This window comes from Gouania willdenowi, chromosome 12 (genome assembly GCF_900634775.1).
Source record: "Gouania willdenowi chromosome 12, fGouWil2.1, whole genome shotgun sequence".
Taxonomy (NCBI): domain Eukaryota; kingdom Metazoa; phylum Chordata; class Actinopteri; order Blenniiformes; family Gobiesocidae; genus Gouania; species Gouania willdenowi.
The window spans coordinates 27,076,988-27,096,963 of NC_041055.1; the positions used below are offsets into that span (position 1 = coordinate 27,076,988).

General features: G+C 32.9%; 1 protein-coding gene across 1 annotated transcript in view; it reads right to left on the reverse strand.

Moving 5' to 3' along the window:
- LOC114472790 (lysosome membrane protein 2-like) overlaps window positions 1-7,365 on the reverse strand; it is a 34,581-nt gene extending 27,216 nt beyond the window's left edge. Inside the window, exons 1-2 of the mRNA XM_028462038.1 lie at window positions 7,333-7,365; window positions 6,999-7,243 (exon numbers count right to left, since the gene is read on the reverse strand). Coding sequence (XP_028317839.1) covers window positions 6,999-7,121 — 123 coding nt within the window. The 5' untranslated portion in view covers window positions 7,122-7,243; window positions 7,333-7,365. The remainder of the gene's footprint in view (window positions 1-6,998; window positions 7,244-7,332) is intronic.
- Window positions 7,366-19,976: the final 12,611 nt, after the last annotated feature.

A 19,976-nucleotide genomic window follows, 5' to 3' on the forward strand; every position in this document is an offset into this window, starting at 1 on the left:
GTGTTGTTTCACCATTTACACTGTGAAGAAGAATTGCACGTCAGAAGAAGAACCAACCAACCATTTGGTCACATGACTCGAGCATCTATTACCAAAAAAAGATAAGCTGTAATTAATGGATTTACTTAGAACTATATGGATCAAAGAATATATCTTGATATTTTTTTCTCAACAGTCTTACCAAATAGGTGTTACAGAGGCACTTTTATAGCAACTAGTTACACAATATCAACATCCTGGCTATTTTCTCTTATAAGCGAGTAGATGATTGTATCAGCAGTTCTTGTGGCGTATGAATGTCACTCCTATACCTTCCTGTTGGTCTGCACATAATGAAACCCCAAACAATATCTGAATAAATGAGCTGTTGCGTTGCTTTCTTGCATGCGCGTCCTCACGTAACCTCTGCACTTGTGACAGTGAGTTAGTGAGGGAGGGCGGGGCGTTTGAGTTTGAGGAAGTGACAGACAGACAGGCTGGGGGGAGACAGAGCGAAAGCTGCTACACTTAAAACCAATATTTTGACACAAAAAAGTATGAATAGTAAAAGATAGAAATTTGTATATATTTGATATATCTTAAATCTCCATATATCTAAATTTGCTGCATTATTTTATACAGACTGAGCCGCTCCTCCACCTCAATAAAGCTAGCAGCGTGAAAGCAGATTAGCATACAAAACAAGTCTGCTGCTGTGAAGGTATCCATGGGAAACACACAGTGGTGCAACTGGGGTAAAAACGCTAATGTGAGAGGTCTGCAGCTGAAATAAAGCATGCTGTTGAGGTAGCAGATAAACATGTGTGCCACTGCCACACCCACCCACAACCCCAGTAACACTTTTGAGACCAGTTATGATTTTATAGTTACTCAAGATCAACCCATGCAACAGCATTTTGGATTTTTCATGACTTTTGTTGCAATCTTTTATCATACAATGTGTATTTTGCGTAAATAATGGACGCATTCGAATGATCTCACTTTCTCAGATTACCTAGTGCACATGACCCATGACCTAATGTAACCCTATATTAAGTACTGATTCAATTAAAATAACAATAGCGAGTGATTCTCACTAATTAAAAAAAATCGTTTGACTTTTTGATTTCTCAACTTTTTTGCCCTTGTCACATGTCCAGCCATAAAACGTTTTGATATTCTGATATTGTAAACTACAGGTTTCCTCCACCAAAGTTACGCTTGGTCAGTGATTCTCAACTGGTGGGTAAGGACCCAAAAGTGGGTCACAAACCTGTACTGGGTGGGTCGTGAACAGCTGGTGAAAAAAAAAAAAAAACCTAATCTCTCTCAAGTTTAACTTGTCTTTTATTTTGGAAGAAACTTTTCTTTTGACAGGCATGCTGTGAAATGGAAAATATATAGATATAGGTTTTAAAAAAGAATAGATATGTATGTTTTCAATGGCTATTTTTGAAAAACTAAACTTGGTTGGTTCAATTTTTAAAAGTGGGTCACACGTGTCAAACTCAAACAATAGAGAAAACATGAATAATCATGTAAATGAATCATAATGGGGTGTAAAATATCTGGCAAATTTCCAAGGAAACTTAAGCTTAGAAATTTTGGCAATTTTGAAAAAATAGAAACTTTTTATGGGAATTATTTATTTAAATTTACCAGAAATTGGGAGCAAATTTAAATGACTGTATCGTATCCAAACATAAGTATAGGCATCCATACAAAATAACACATTTAGGAGAAAAAAAACATCATTTCAACAGATTTATTTGGAAGTAGAACTTCACAATTATTCAAATGATTATTATTTCATTAAATTTGTCACAAATTTAGTGAAACTCTACAATATTTGCAGGGCTTGTATAACACGATGGAAGTCATTTCTACTCTCAAATTGTTGAAAGAAACCTAATTTTTCCAAAATCCTGCTCAATGCTCATTTTATTCAACAAAAATATCTCACAATTAAATTATAGTCATTGTCTCTCACCTATTGTGTGAATATTGTTGGTTTTGTTTCAAATCTAAATCTTAAAATCAAAATGTCACGGGTGAAACTAAATATTTAGCTAATATGCATATTCACCATTTAGATTTAGCATTTAATATTTAGATTGAACATTTAATTTCTCTTTTACATCTAAATACAATGTTATGGGTGAAACTAAATATTTAGCTAATATGCAAATTCACCATTTAGATTTAGCATTTAATATTTAGATTGAACCTTTGATTTCTATTTTACATTGAAATACAATGTCATGGGCGAAACTAAATATTTAGCTAATATGCAAATCCACCATTTAGATTTAGCATTTAGATTTTACATCTACATTTAGATGTTTACATCTAAATGTTAAGGGTGAAACTAAATATTTTAACTAATATACAATATCACAATTTAGATTTAGCATTTACAATTATCATTTCGATTTTACATCTAAATATTATGGATGAAAGAAATGATTTAGCTAATATGTAAATTCATTATTTAGATTTTGCATTTAGATTTAACATTTCATATTTACAGTTAACATCTAGATTTTACATTTAGATACAACATTAAGCTTTTAAATTTAGATTTAATATTTAGATTTAACATTGACATTATATATTCACAAACTTCATAAATTTTGCTGTAAATGTGATCAAAAGTAACATGGAAATGCAAATGATCACTAATGGTGAAATTATTTGAGTCGCCATTACTGCGGCCCAGTTGAGATTTGGTCCCTGAACTAAAATGAGTTGGACACCCCTGTTCTAGTTTACCCCACCCCCTCCTGCTATTGCTAACTGCCCACCCTCCCCCTAAAGTCCCATGACCTTGTTTTTGAACTCCTGCTTACAACTCTAAAATAAAAAAATAAAAAAAGTGTTCATAAAATAAAAGAACCTTTTAAACCATGACCACTACATTGCTCTGATGCTTTTACAAAGTCGAATGTTTTAACGGACAGTCTTCAAACAAATACTGTCATACGTAAATATTTGAGTTACGGTTACGCCATCAGCCAGAGAGCTTGTCCTCAAGTGTTTGATCCTGTATACTGGTGTCCATGTGTTTTATATTTGCAATGATATACACGTATTTTCTATCTCCTGACCTGTAAAAATGTAAGTAGTAGAAATGTGATATCTGTTTGGACTTTGGAACAAACTGGGTTGATATGAAAATAAAAAATGAAGGAATGCCATATAAGAATACAGAGAGTACAATAACACACTCAGGCTATCAAAGCAAGAGGAAACTTCTGGGAAAACTCCTTGGTCCTTCTTCATCCAGCATATATTTTTTGTCATTTTTGTTGTGTTTTTGGAGTAATTCTGTGAATTTCTGCTGCACCCTGTTTGGTGTTGAAGTAATTTTTGTGTATTTATGTTGCCATTTGGCATATTTTCTGTTATTCGTGTATATTTCGAGTCCTTTTGTGTACTTTTATACATCTTTGCTGTTCTTTTGTGTATTTTTAATCTTTTAATTATTTGATTAATGAATTTGGTTATTACGAAGCTTTTATTAGGTTATAATATAATATATACACACTACACTAACTTTGCTACTGCCTTTGAAAACAACACACTAGAAATGATAGAAAAACGTGGATTATATTAGTATTCAGCATTATCTGTCATCATAAACTGAACAGTGGTCATTTGTGTCCCTATGCCTTAAGAAATTAAAACCCAATGTCCGCGACAACAAGTTTCCCAATTCTTCTTCTTAGAAGTGGAATTTCCCAAAAGTCAAACAGCATTCAATTTAGGAATGTTAGCAGTATATCCACCAATTCCATTCCCTTCTAAAAAAGTCTATCCAACAATAACAAACTTTAGTCTGTTGATAGATTTCATCCTCATAGTCACTCCAAATGACTCAGATCCTAAATGTCTGCACTTTGGAACTCTGATGTCTGATGATTAACTGTATGATCCGATGGCTATATCAACTTTCATGTCCGCATTTAGAACAATGACAGATTTGAACAAAATCCAGGAAAGATTATTATGGGTTCATGTTGTCTTTGTATGTTTTTTTTTATTCATTTTGTATGTATAGGTTGTTGTTTGGTGTGTTTTTGCAGTTTTGAGTTGTTTTGTTATCAATGTGAATGTGCTATAATTAAAGGGTAAGGATCATTTTCAGACTTTTTTTTTTTTTTCCTTTTAGACATCATATCCTGCACAAATTAAGAATGCTTGGAATGACCAAAAATGTTTGTATGTCTGAATAAACTTGAAAAAAAAAAGACTAGATTATTTGTGTTTTTGAAGTCATTTTGCGTATTTTTACTGCATGCTGTTTTGAGTTTTTAGAGTTATTTTTGTGTATTTATGTTGTCATTTTGTATACTTTCTGTTATTTACTGTATGTATATTTTTTTATGTATTTTGTGTATATATATATATAGGTTGTTGTTGTTTGGTGCGTTTTTGCTGTTTTGTGGGTGTGCGTTTTGAATCGTTTTGTGTATTTTTGTTGTCATTGTGAATGTGGTATAAATAGGGGTTAGGTATAATAATGCCTATTCCTTTAAGACTTTTTCCCCCCTTGAGACATTGTATCCTGCAAAAATTAACAATGCTTGGAATATAAAGCTTGAAAGTAACTGGATTGTTATTTTTTTTTAATTTCTTGACCAATAAATGTATCAATATGCCAATAAATATCCCTTTTTTATGCCAATAAATATCCCTTTTTTCCTATTTTTCGTCAATTTTTGTAAGTTCTTTTTGACACTTTTATCCAAATTTTGTCCTTTAATTTTTTATGGCCACTTTTCATCTAAATAAGCTAACTTTTGCCCAAAAAATACCACATTTTGCCTCTTTTGTTCCACGTTTTTTGCCTTTTTTCACTATATTGTTTGCCACATTTTGCCTTTTTTCACTATTGTTTGCCACATTTTGCTGGCTCAGATTGACCTGAGATTTTCAACATGGCCGCTGCTTGGTTCAAGGGTGTGTAACGTTAGATTTGTTTGGACTGCAATGATACAGTTCTTAAATTATTTCATAACTTTGCTTTGATGTCTAACTTTGCTTTTAAGACGTAGGACTAGGGATGTAACGATTCACTCAACTCCCGATACGATTCGATTCACGATACTGGGTTCACGATACGATTCTCTCACGATTTATTTTACAAAATGGGACTGTAGACAAATTTGTTTTTTGGGAAAAAAACTAGAAAATACTGTATTATTTTCCTTTTATTTTTCATTGTCAAAAGAATTCCTTGATAAACTATTCAAAACAATGCAATTTAACTAAAAATAAATCTTGAATGAAATAAATAAAGGAATAATACAAATGAAAATGAAGCCTATTAATTTAAATTCTGGTTCTATAATAAACAATGCAAAACTGCATAATAGTTCTTTTTCTTTTTAAAAGTGCAACTGAAAATGTATTTTGTGCCTTAACAATTGGACTTTAAAAAAAACAACAACCGTGATTTCACTGATTTACATCATATTTGTTTGGACCAGCAGAGGGCGCTGGTAACACAGTGGTCAGTTGGCATGCAGATATCTTGCAGTGAAGAAGAGAAGCTATGCTAGCAGACGGAGCTAATAGAAAAACGTGACTTTTACAGATATTCAAGTAATATTACAGATATTATTTAGGTGCTAAAGGGATAATGAATCATTTATTAACATATTTAAGAGTAGAAGGCGGCCAGAAAGAAAGTATTAGCAAACTCCGCCCGCCTACACTACACTTTTTACTCTGCTGGTTAAAAAAAGTACTGCGATTCAATTTTCAGAAAATCGATATCAACCGTGATACCTATGAATCGATTTTTAACTGCCTTACGATTAATCGTTACATCCCTACGCAGGACTATTAGAACATAGGGATGACATCATCACGCTCTTTTGAGTATTTTACACAGTGATTTTTGTAATTTTTGGGGTTAATTTTGTGTATGTTTTGAGTCACTTACTTTGGGGTTCACAAAATTTTGTTTTAAGGCCACAATTGGCCCCTGTGACACCAATTGCCCATATCTGTAATATACCCTTAAAAAACGCTAAACAGATCTAAACTTTAAGACAGTAAGAGGTCTGTAGAATAACACACAGCACAATCCCTCAATAGCTCATTGTCGCTTCTTTCTTTCTTCAATAATAGACCCAACTTACACACAGTGATCCATTCAGTGGGGAAAATGCCTTTCAATTGTTATCCAAACTATGGGTCTCCAATTGTAAAGTTGAACATTCTAAAATAAACATTTAGCAACAAACCATGTTTAAAAAATGTTTTTCTCATAAAAATATAATGTCAATGTTGAATCTAAAGGTTAAATATAAAATATAAATGTAGATCTAAATGCTAAATCTAAATCTCAAATGCAAAATGTAAATGTTAAATCTAAATCTTAAATCAAAATGTCACGGGTGAAACTAAGTAATTAGCTAATATGCAAGTTCACCATTGAGATTAAACATTTAACATTGAGATTTAGATTTAACATTTAGATTTTACATCTAAATCTTATGGGTGAAACTAAAAATTTAACATTTAATATACATCTCTCTCTCTCTCTCTCTCTCTCTCTCTCTCTCTCTCAGCAAACTGCAGATATATGCTAGCCTATATTACAGTGCTAAATATTAAACCTCCCACTTTTCTATAGCAAAACATACTTCCTGGGCACTGCACTGGTATTTTTGCATTTAGATTTAGATTTAACATGTAATATTTAGATTTAACATTTAGATGCAACATTAAGCTTTTAGATTTAGGTTTAATAATTAACATTTAGATTTAACATTGACATTATATTTTTACAAGAAAAAAATATCACAAATTCTGCTGGAAATCTGGTCAAAAGTAACATTTAAATAATCAACATACGTTTTGTAAACGTGGTTTGTTGTTAAATGTCTCAAAAAGTTTCTGTTTATTTTTAGCATGTGCAACTTTACAATTGGCACCCATACCAAACAGCCCTAATTAATCAAAATTTAAAGATACCATGTTTATAGTTTATATACATATATATATACCTTTTTCAGGCGGTTGTGCATCATTGTGCGGAAAACCTGTGCCACCATCAGTCCGATCCCCAGCACCAGCAGCAGCGCACATATGATCCCCACCGTGTAGATGGAGCAGGACCTCCGGCTCATGTTTGCAGGTGGTTCCTCTCACACTAACCGATGGAGCACAGACTTGTAGTCGTTTTCACCAGAAATGACCTCCTTTGGAGTTTCCAACTCTTTCCGCGTGGCTTCGTTTCCTCTTTGCGCTCCTAAAAAAGTTGTAGAAAAGTTTGAGTGAGCGTCTAAATGTGAGAATTGGACCCTGAAAACGAGCTTTTTGTGAGAAATATGAGCACACCGTGTGCTGTGTCACAAGCTGAGAACGTGGGTGAGCTCAGAATAAAGAAATATGCCACGCTGTATTTGTAGCGGGCAGCCAGGGCTCCGCCCCCAAGCTGCGTCCGGCTTCCTGATTGGTCGAGGAAGCGTCAGTACATTTCTCGTCCCGCTATCAGTAAAACAAGTCACTAGTAATGTATGGAGGAAGATTTTTGTCTTTATTATTAAATAAAAAAATAAAAACATTTTCAACTAAAAACAAAATGTATACCTAAATCAAAAATAAATATTTTCAATCAAAGAAAAAAAAATTGTTCAAATGCAAAAAAAAAAAAACATTTGATACCGTAGGAAGTATGTCTTGCTACAGAAAAGTGGGAGGTTAAGTAGCTTTTTCATGGATAGTTTACATGGGTAGCTTTAATTCCTCTTAAATTCAGAATAAATCTTAAAACTGACCTTGTAAACACTTTATTTATTATTATTATTATTATTATTATTATTATTACTTTTCTTCGTTACAAACATTGCTCACTGAGGACACCTGCTGGTCAATATTTACGGGGTGTTTTTTTTAGGAGATTAGACCCACTTTAGTCTTTTTTAAAAGCCCTTTGTGCAGTCACTCTTTCAGCTTATCCCGAGTTGCCATGACTGCCTGTCAACATTGAGCTGTTCTGCAAAGCTGCATTCAAGACAATTTTATGAAATAATTCATTAACGGTATCATTGCAGTCCAAACAAATCCGACGTTGCACACCCTTGAACCAAGCAGCAGCCATGTTGAAAGTCTGAGCTTGATTCGCAGATATATCTGAGGAACACACACAGACAGAAGAAAAAATCAAATGTACTTACCCATAATAAGGCCCAAATACAAAGGAACTTACTTCAATCAAAACACCTTTTTTGAGAAAAAGCAAAACCTTTTTCAATAAAAAAAAAAGTGTTCAAATGCAATTATTTGGGTCTCAAATATTTGCGAAAAACCCGTGAATAAGAAGAATTATAACTAAAAGTACATTCAGAAAGTGTTCACATTTATTGATTACTTGACTTACATTTATTTACTATACTTTTATTTCTCTGTATTATATTTGTATATTTGTACATTTTGTATTGTATATTTTACAGGAGGTGTGTACTTGTATTCTTTATTTATTTAACAGTTTTTTTTAAAATTTAATTATGTATGGGGTTTTTTTTTCTATTTTTTAGTACAATTAAAAAAAACATTTCCAGGCAACCCTACATGTGGTCACTACCCCAAGGTTGGAGAAACCCTAACTGGTAACTAGTAACCGCATCATCATCATCATCATCATCATCATCATCATCATCATCATCATCATCATCATCATCATCATCATCATCATCAACATCATCATCATCACTTCCAGTGGCCACCAGGAGAATCCTGGCATAATAACCTGTGAATAAGGACAATTTTAACCAAAAGTACATTAAGAAAGTATTCACATTTATTGACATATCTTTTTGTGTAAATATAGCAGTGGTTTCCAAGCTTTTTTTGGATCATGACCCCATTTTGAAATCACAAAATTCTGGCAACCCCAAAGATTTAAGAAGTAAAAAAAGTATAGAACACTGTTGTTTAGAATTGTGTTTTTTATTTTTTAAAAGAATAATAACTTCAAATAAGTAAAACAAATTTAGTTTTGTTTTTTTTATCAATTACTAGACATTTCAGGCGACCTCAATTAAACACCAGGTGACTCCACAGCATGGGGTCCCGACCCCAAGGTTGAAAAACACTGCCTTATGCAAATACATTGTATTTATAGCCAGAAACACCTATGCATATCAGTAAATAACACTGCACTGAAAAGCTGATCATGAATGTTTACAATATCCATAATGACTATTGAACCCTACCCATAACTTTCATAGATGTAGGAGAAAAAATTGCAGATTATTTTTCCACAGCCATATATTTATAGAGTTAAAATGTACAAGCTTGGACATGTATTTTGTTCCTCCACTGAGCTGCTGAACTGAAACCAATGAGAACATTGAGTCACTTTGTTTGGCCTTGAGGATCACATGCTTTTCTTACACTGACCCTCGTTTCACTTCGTTCTTTATCCGCAGGGTGTTTTGTCTCACAGACGTAAGAGCTTTGAGAATGCAAGTGATGCAAGTGGTAAACAGGTGTTAACGTGCAAACAAAGACAAAATGTATTGTCGTCTGTAAAGAACAACTCGTCTGAAGAGCAAAAAAAAAGGAGGCCTTTTTCATCTCCTGCATGGCCTAATTTTTAAAAATAGACTTTGGGAAATATGTCTATTGTTTGTTTGGCACCATTTCCCCTTTAGTCTACATCGTAAAAAAAGCTGAAAAGTTTTCTTTACACGTATGGTGCACATAACAGGAAAATGCAATCAGTGGCGTGGTCGGCTTCAATAGCATGTTCCTCTTTTGAACAGGCCATTGTGTAAAGGAACAACGACAGAAGTTCTTTATTTGTACATGAGCTCATATTTTTACAACAGCTCGTCAATATTGAACTAAGGGTGTAGATTCAAATACAGTGTGAGTGTGGCTCCGAAATTACCTCAAATACCATGAAATTAGTGAAACCGCAGCTTCAGTAGCTTTCAAGCTGAAAAGACAATCTGCAAACGATTACATAGAGGCCTGATTAGACATGGTGAACCATCTGTTTGGTAAAGTGTTTGAACTCAAACTTGGAAGAATGTGGAAAAAAGTCCACAACAACGACAAATGTCTCTTGGAAGATTCTTAGTTTTGGTGACTGATTGGAATTTCTCTTTAGAATGTATTACATAGAGGAATTTAGTGTATGTCACAACTGTAATTAGATACTAACCATAGAAAGACAGAAAAGTGACCTTAAATTCTCATTAGAAAAATATTAAGCGAAGGTAAATTTACAATAATTCCAGCAAGTTCATTTTGTCTTCTATTTTGAAATATTATGTTAAGGTTTAATTTATTCAGACAACTCTTTTTTTTAGAAATTTACTTTGATCTCCTGACATGTTTCGACTGCCGACTGTCAGTCTTCCTCAGAGGCATCTATTTGTCATTTGGATATGTCCTTATGAGTTGTTTCTGGGTGTGGCCTACTTGAGAGTTCTGTCAGGCTGGCCACGCCCCCTCTCAGCAGGTGATCAGTAGATGCCTCTGAGGAAGACTGACTGTTGGCAGTCAAAACATGTCAGGAGATCAATGTAAATATCAAAGTAAATATCAAGGTAAATTTCAAAGTAAATTTCAAAGTAACTTTCCTGAAAAAAGTTGTGTGAATAAATTAAACCTTAATACAGTAAATTTGAATTTTGTGTTCAACTGAAAGTGCACAGTCTTTCTTTTTGGTGACTTTTAATGTCTAAAAAATTATTTGGGACATTTAGTTTATCTATTTTTTCTATTTAATTGTAGAACTGAGCCATTATAAATAAAGGATTATATGTGAGATCACCATCCACCAACAAGATGTCACATAGGTTAAAAATTGTCTAATTTGTTAGCTGTTACAAAATTAAACCAACTACTTTTGGTTTGAGTACTGTAAAGCATTTTAAATCAAACAAAATAAAGGGATTATATTTACTTCTTGCATATTGATGTAGTCTCTAGTGGTCATTTAAGATGATTGTGCACCAAATGTAGCCAGTGTGAGCAGTTATACGAGTAATGGCTAAAACAAAACAAAAATGTAATGCTACAATGCAATCCTTGGCCAACTCCCAGGAATGGACTGTGCTCACATTTCTTTCTATTTCAGTCCTTACGTTATCCAAAGGACTCCACCTACTTCTTCACCAGATTCCAGCCTCTTCTGCTCGGCCATTTGATCTCAAGAGACCCTCTAATTAGCCATTTGGATCCAGAGAAACCAGAACCCTAAGGTTTGTTCTTAAAACTTCAGAACAGTGTTCAAAAATGGGAGCGTTCACCACATCGTAGGACTCACTTCACTGATTTATGAACGAGGGCACTTGGTAGGTCATGTTTTTACCTCCTCGGTTGCTGAGGTGTCTTGGCCACATGCTCGGAAATGCTGCACATATTTGGTGGAACCGAGAAGAGTGTATGAGTGTCCTGAAAAAAAGACAATATTTCTCATCTACAATAGTAGAGACGACAAATAAATAAATGAAGAGAAGATTGTGCTCCAACTGTACGATGGTCAAGCATGTAATAAAGTACAACATGTGAGTATTTGGCTCATATATACAGTAAAAAAAAGAGATGGAATACTTCACATTCCAACATACAAAACTTATCTTAGTTTTACATTTATCTTGGCAGTTGTCAACACTCCCCATTGTTACTTAGTGCCAAAATTAATAGTAAGGCAAGGCAAGTGTATTTGTATAGCACATTTCATACACAACACAATTCAATGTTCTCTACATCAGTGGTTGACAAACCTTTTTGGCTCGAGTACCCCTTTCTCTTACTTTTGAACCCAAGTACCCCCTTATGTCTGACTACAACATTTTGCTCAGAATTCTGAGAAGAAAAAAAAAACAACTATTGAGCATATTGATGGACTGAATGAGTGATAACACACATTTTAAAGAATCTCATTTTGTAAATAGGTGGAATGAAACAGTATTTAGAGCCTCCTGAATAGATTTATTTCTATAGTTTGTTGTTTGTCTTTTCGTCTTATTATTATTCAGTGTATGTTTTTCTCTTATTTTGTGTGTTTTTGTTGTCTTTTTTGTGCGTTGTTGGTATTATTTAAATTATTATATCTCAGTGTGTGTGTGTGTTTTGGTTGTTTTTTTGTGTTGTTTTGTATGTTTCTCTGTTATTTTGTAGTGATGTGTAATTTTCTCTCATTTAGTGTGTCTTTGTTGTTGTTTTGTGAGTTTCTGGTAATATTCAGTGTGATTATCAGAATTATAAAATAATGCTTTAATTTGCTAATTTTCCCCTATCTCTCTGTTAAGTACCCCCTTTAGTGCCATCGCGTACCCCTATTTGAGAAACATTGCTTTACATAATTAAAAAGTGCAACATTTACCAGTTTAAAAATCAATAAGAACATTAAAATCATCAGTAAAAACATTAAATCGACAATAATATGATTAAAAATCCCCCTCAGTCTTACGCAGTAGACAAATAGAATGCCTTTATAGTAAATATAGTAAACACGTGCAACAAGTCAGCTTGTTCTAAAATGTTCTTAACATTTTCTCAGTCAATAGAGTGGTAACTAACCCAAGGCTAAACACGTCATCAAAATGATTATTTTTAGTTTTAAAGCTGCAGTATTATAATAAGTCACAAGTGTCAAACGCATGGCGTGGGGGCCAAATCCGTCCCTTTGGAGCATCCAATTTGGCCCGCAAGAAAAAGTAAAAATGACAGAGAAATTATGTCTAAATGAAACTCCCCATGCTTTTTTTTGTCTTTGCAATATTTCATTTTAATTTTGGAATTTACATACAAAATAAACTTTAAAAAGACAACACAAACAAATACAAACAAAAACAATTACTATAGCCCCCCGACCCCCCTCCCATGCTCACTCAAAAATTAAAAATAATAATTAAAAAAAAAAGAAAAACAGACAAATGCTCCAATTTTGACACAGTAGGGCTAGTTAGTTTACAAATGTATTCCTACATGGTCCAAATATGGTTGCCAAATTTAAAAAAAATTTTTTGTATGACTTCCTCAGGCTGTATGCTATTTTTTCTAAAGTCACACAACTGTTCATTTCTGTGTATCATTTGGTTAAAGGCAGGGGAGAGTCAGACTTCCCTGTAACATGCAATGCATTTTTTAGCCACTGCCAGGGCTATTCCAGAACATTTTGCCTGGTATTTGCTTATTTTGCAAGATTGCAGACATTTTTAATGTTAAACTGTTGTAAGACTCAGAATTCTTACAAATAAAATCCCTAAATTTTCCTCAAATTATGAGATCAAATTTCTTTCATTAAATAGGAATTGGCCACAAAATACATTTAAAGTGAAGATTCTGACTCTGCAGGAGTGTAGCTCTCTCTTTTCCACCCGCTCTCCAGAAAATGAAAACAGGTGTGATCAACCACAATGCACTGCACTTGTGATTAATCACCCACAGAGTCCCTCCCTGAATCACCTCCTCCCTTGATCCTAACACATAAGTGTATGTAATGTGTGTTTTTCTGCGTAAAAACGACGTGTGAATTTCCCCATTACTACAGCTGTGTGTGATGAGTTCATCTGCTGGTTAAACTTGAAGGTCAGCACAGAAAATTGTAAAATTAGGTAATTATGCAGTGGAAATATTGTATTTCATATCCTCAAATGTGGGAGGATAGAAGTGAAATCTACATTATGAAAGCAAACAAAAAGAGAAAGTCATATGCTTTGATTGACACTTCTTAATATACTTTGAAAGTGGGAGGAAATCGTCATAGCAACAGCCTCATAACAACCATATTTATTACATATCTGCAGCCAAAAAGTATTAAAAGCAGTGAAGAGGTGAAACATAAAAGGTCACTGACTGCTGTGAAAGACACTCATGCAGGGTTGGGGTAAAAACGTGTTGCTGTTGTAATCGTAATTGAATTGCAATTGTGTAATTGTATTTGGCAATTTTATAAAAACTGTCATTTACAATTTAGTTTAATGCAAAATCGGGGAACCACGTTATAGTTCTATGACTTACACATACATAGTTAACAATTATTGAAATACGTTTTATATCAAGTTTACCTGTCAGTCCTCTAAAGGATCAATATAGCATTAAAATTAAATTGAGGGTTAAACTGATAGAAAAAAGACGCTCACATGAAAAACATTAAAACCAATATTTTCATGGATAAGGAAGCCTAGCAAGGTAACCATAAGATAAAAATCAAAATAAATGATAGTAAATATTTTTAGTGTTTTTTACAGCTGATTTAAGACATGAGTCAAACCAGGGCTGCAGGGCAATATGGACCAAAACTCATATCTCAATGTTTTCACTCAAAATGATAATAAACAATATAAATCTTGATCATTTTAATTCAAATTAGGTCTGACCAGAAAGACAATTCTGGGTTAAATTTGCTGATTCAAAATGTACACAGTCACATTTATTAACAAACACCTGAACAAAATGTGACATTTTTGGCTTTTTCTCCTGACAGCACGTGTGAGTAAGTTCTGTAGTGTGGCTTGTTTAGATGAAGGTCCAGGTTAGGACGGACTCAGAAATCCAATTAACTGTGCTTTTCATGCTTTTCTGAGAAATAACAAAAGCAGCCAGTCCTAAAAAGAGTATATCTTGATACAAAATAAGCTATAAAAATACATATATTGATATATAAACTTGATATATCTTGAATCTTGATATATGTCCCAGCCAGGGTTGGGGTCAATCATAATTGTAAAATCATCATTGTAGTTGCGTTTTTCATGCTGCTCTGAGAAGTAACGAAAGCTGCAACACCTAAAACAAGTATTTTGATACAAAATAAGATATAAAACATATGTATAATAATATAGGCGATATTGTAATTTTCTATATCACCAAAATATTAAACTAGATATACAGTATCTTGAATATCGATGTATCGCCCAGAGATGCTAACAGAAGGCTAACATACAAGGAAGGTTACATTTAATGTTCTTATTTATTAAAGGCTCAGTAATTGTAATTAAATGTACTTGAACTTTAGTAATTGAGAACGTAATTGTAATTGACTTTCAGGGGGAAAATAATAATTGTAATTTAACTGTAATTGGAAAAATGTTGGTGAACGTAATCATAATTGAGTTGTAATTGACCATGGATATTTGAAGACGTAATTGTAATTTAAAAATGTAATTGACCCCAACCCTGCACTCAGGCATTTCGAGAGCTCACAAAGCTAATCAATACACAATAATCAGGAATATTCTATTGACAAAATAATTCCAAACATCACCAGAGAGCTAAAAAATGTCCAACTTGTGACTTAAACACATGACTTACATCACCTGATACCAACATTGTTTTAGCTCTTAAATGACTTTCTACCACGTAAAGCACTAATGATCCCAATTGTCCACAGTGCAGGATGTCTCATGTCCTTGGCCCAACTTGTATATTCACATCACTTTCCACTTTGTTATTTCCACTGGTTGACGACAGGAAATATTTAGTGGGAGAGAGTACAGGCTATCTCGCCCATTGTTAACAAAGGAGACAGTTACAAGTTTGCTGACACCCATGTTTATTATGCAGTCATAATCTCTGATAGTAGCACTATGATGGAATAAGCAGGTCACTTAAAGTTTTCAACAAACTATATCAAATTTAGGAACATCTATTAACCATGAATTAGTTGCTTATTATCATGCAAATTAGTACATATTGACTCTTTATCTAGTCATTATTAAGTACTTATTGATGCCTTATCATGCATGGCCTTATTATACAACCAGTAAGCCATTAACTAAGTGTTTTCCCTCAATAACCTCAGAATTATTACTTATTAGTAGTAAATAAGGAAGTCGTATATGAATTACGATCTCAATATGTTAGGGTTAACGTTAACCCTAACCCTGTTTGGACTACAAGACTAAGGCATTAATGAGTACTTAATAATGACTAATTAAGAGCCATTATGTTACTAATGCTAATAAGCAATGAATTCATGGTTAATAATAATCCCTCATATAAAGTGTTACCCAAATGTATAGAATAGAGTTTATCATCAGTATATGCTAGAAACAGTTATAGCAACAAATAAGAATAACTGAGCATGAAAAGAAATGGAATGTCTGCTTACTTGAGTTAGAGATATAGTGATTAGGTGTATACTCTCTGACAGGTGTGCCATTTGTTATATGAATGTTATGCTAATTGTGTTGAATTTTGTTTATTGGTTTTTGATTAGTGTTACTGATTTTACTTTCTTTTTCATTCTGTTATGTTATTGATTTTTGTTTGCATTGTGCTCCTTTTCTATTTATATTTCGCTTTCCTGCCCCAAGTTACACTATGAATGAGTGGATGATTGTGGTATGAATGTATGGGGGAGTGGTTGGGGTGCAGGGATGGGGGGGTTGGAAGCCTGTTTTGTTACTGTTTGAATAGCTACTAATAAGTAGCTAATAAAGACGTGACTCAGAATTGAAAGGTTATGACTTTTGCCCTTTTTTACTGCAGATGAAGATGTAACCAGTCTTCTTATTCAGCAGTGTTCATTAACAGAGTCTTGCCTTTGGTAAATATTGCTTTGATGTGGACTTTTATCTCTCCATACCATTTCTCTACATATTTAAAAAAGTAATTCACAACACAACCAAACATTAGCTCAAAGCTAAAACTGCATTTTAGAAAGATTTTTGAGTTTCCTGAAAGCCATGTTATTCTAATGACTTCAACAGGAACAGAAGTTTCCTGTAATAAACCTCCATCCTTGTGCCCCGTGAGTATAAATCATCCCTAAATGTGATCTCATCAGTGATTCTTTATTTTTAAGGTATAGGCTGATTAAAAAGGGTCGCTTTTAATGTGATTACACAAAATCCACACAATAGAAGAGCGGTTTTATACAGTTTGTTACATAGAAATCATGTTGTGTTATTGGATCTTTACCTGGTTGTATGTTTTTGAACTACAGGGTTCAAACGTCACATTGTAGATCTTATTTTGAATTGTGAGCTGCAGATTTTCTGCTCAAGTTTTAGTCGGTTTAAATTTTTGCAACCTCCAAAGCAAGCTTACAAAATAACTCGGAAAAACTCACTAAACAGCAAAAGTACACAAAATTACTATATGACAATATGCAAAATTTCTCCAAAAACATGTAAAATTACTCAAAAATATGCAAAATTACTCCAAAAACATGCAAAATTACACAAAATGACAAAAATACATGCTAAATTATACAAAATGACAAAAAAAAACCTTGTAAGCATTTAAATGACTAAAAAACAGATGCTAAATTACACAAAATTACCAAAAAATCTTTCAAAAAATTTAAACGACTAAAAAAGAAAATACATGCAAAAATACACAAAATTACAAAAAACATGCAAAAATACACAAAATTACAAAAAACATGCAAAAATACACAAAATTACAAAAAAAAACATGCTTACAGAAAATTACTAAAAAATATGCAAAATTACTCTAAAAAAAAAAGCTTGCAAAAAAACACATTAAATTACACAAAAATACAAAAAATTTACTAAATTAAAGTTACAAAAAAACAAACAAAATAAAACATGCTAAATTACAAAAAAGTGTACCATAGGGTAATAAAAATGCTCATACCACACTTTATACAAGGATATGACAAAATATCTAATCGATGAAACCTCAGCTTTCATTTTTAACTTTTTATCAAATGTTTAATCATAACCATAAATGTATTAAAAATGTATGTAATGAAATATGTATTGTTCCATGTTTATGTTTTTCTCAGTTTCTCCAAAAAGGGGTGGGGGTTTGGTCATTTTTTTATTTTATTTTTTGGTTTTGTGACATACTTCACCTTTGTATAGGCTCAATTTAAAGCTTTTGTTTTGAGGCAGAAGAGCTGATTGCACAGGAAAAACATGCACATTCTTTGGGAGAACATGCAAACCCTGCAGAAAAACTAGAAAATTACCACCAGGGCTAAGTTGAACGCACAACTTTCTATCATAGCAGCCCTTTATTTTCAATATTTAACATTATCAATACATGCTATATAAATGTGTATAAGAGTCAACAGTTTGTGCATGTATTGTGTTGGTATAATTCACACATCAATATGAACTTTTGTCTGAGAACGACCATCTGAGGAGCAGGGAGTGACTGATCCTTTGGGAGTCGTTTCTAATTTCCTTCTCTTGATGTTTGTCGTGGTGTCTCGCATTCAAACAAAGTCCTTCACAATGAGACAGATAAACATGCTGACATCCTACTATTGTCTTCCTATGGCTGTTTCTTTGTATAGCACAATGTAAAGTAAAGTAAAGAAATACAGCAGAAAAACAGATGACTCGCAGCAACACCTGTTGACTTTGTGGACTTGTGACTTTTTACAATCACTGATTGTTGTTGTTGACCTGATAATAACTGAATATTTTCACACTGTTTTAGGACACAGTTTAAGTATTGTCTGTCATCTAAAAGAGGAGAAAAATGTGCTGTCTTTTCATATTTGATGTCTTTACCCTTTAAATGTGTTTAAGTTGGCTAATTCATCAATAACCTTTGTGAATGTTTCTATGGACAGATTGGTTGAAAAGAGACCATCCATTAGGTCTAAAATCAACAAATCCATTAATAAAAGGGAGGAAACTGTTGATAAAACAACAAACAAGACTCTGTAAAGTACCTGTAAAATATCAATAAAGTCACACCTATTCAATCATACTAAATGAAATACATAGAAACCTTAAAAAATAAACAAATGTGTATTTTTTTTTCCCAAATATTGAGAGGAAATAAGATAACCCATCCATGGGCAGGGTCTCCACACAAAGAGCCAGATTCAAACCAACAACTTTTAATAATTTAAGTTAAGTAAAGTTTTGAACACATCAATAACAATTTAAAAAGAAAGACAAAGAAACCGCATCAAAGTGCAATAACTGTATAAAAAACAACTTGGGCTCTTTGTAATTCTATAGACATATTACATGGTGAGCAATACTCCTATAGACATCTGAGATAAGTTCCCATAAGCACAAATTAAATTCAAATCAACTTTATTTAAGATTCTTAAGAAAAAAAAAACAACAAATCCACATAAACATGCACCAGCTTGTAAAAAAAGCCCACAGAGTCTAATGTACAGCACACATTCTTAGAAACTATGTTAGTACAGGGATATCACACAGTGTTATTGAGAAATGTTTTTATCGAAATTGCCTAAAGGGGGCGACAGAGCTCTGTGCTTTTACTCTCAATCTTCTTATTGAACCTTTTAAAAGCAGACTAAAAACTGGACTAATTTTTTGCGGCCCCCAAACTCTGAAAAATGCACAGAAAAACGATATAAAAACTTACAGGAAAAAACATGAAATGGTCACAAAAAACACAGATACCCAATTGCAATAATCAAAATTACTCTAAAAATGCACAAAATGATGACAAATATACAAAACTCTGACAAAATGAAAGAAAAACACACAAAACTAGGAATAATATACAAAACAACAACAAAAGCACAAAAAATATGTATACAAAAAAAAAACTGAAAAGTATACAAAACTCTGACAAAATTAAACAAAAACACAAAACTAGGAATGATATACAACACAGCAACAAAAACACTCAAAATAAGTATACAAAAATTTACTGAAAAATATACCAAAAATTACTGAAAAATATACAAAACTTTGACAAAATTTAACAAAATTAGAACAAAAATACACAAAATGACCTTACAAACTTACAAAAACATGGAAAAAATTGTCACAAAAATACACAAAATACAATTAAAATAATCAAAATTCCTCCAAAAACACACAAAATAACAGAAAAATATACAAAACTCCGACAAAAATAAACAAAACGACTCTAGAAACACACAAAACAAGAAATAAAACAACACAAATACACAAAATGACAACAGAAACACACACGATACTCAAATACACTGAATGTTGATAATGTGGCCCTTAGATTAGACAATTACATTTGTGTGGCCCCTGCTGCATACAAAATTGGAAGGGATGCCACACGTGACTGACACA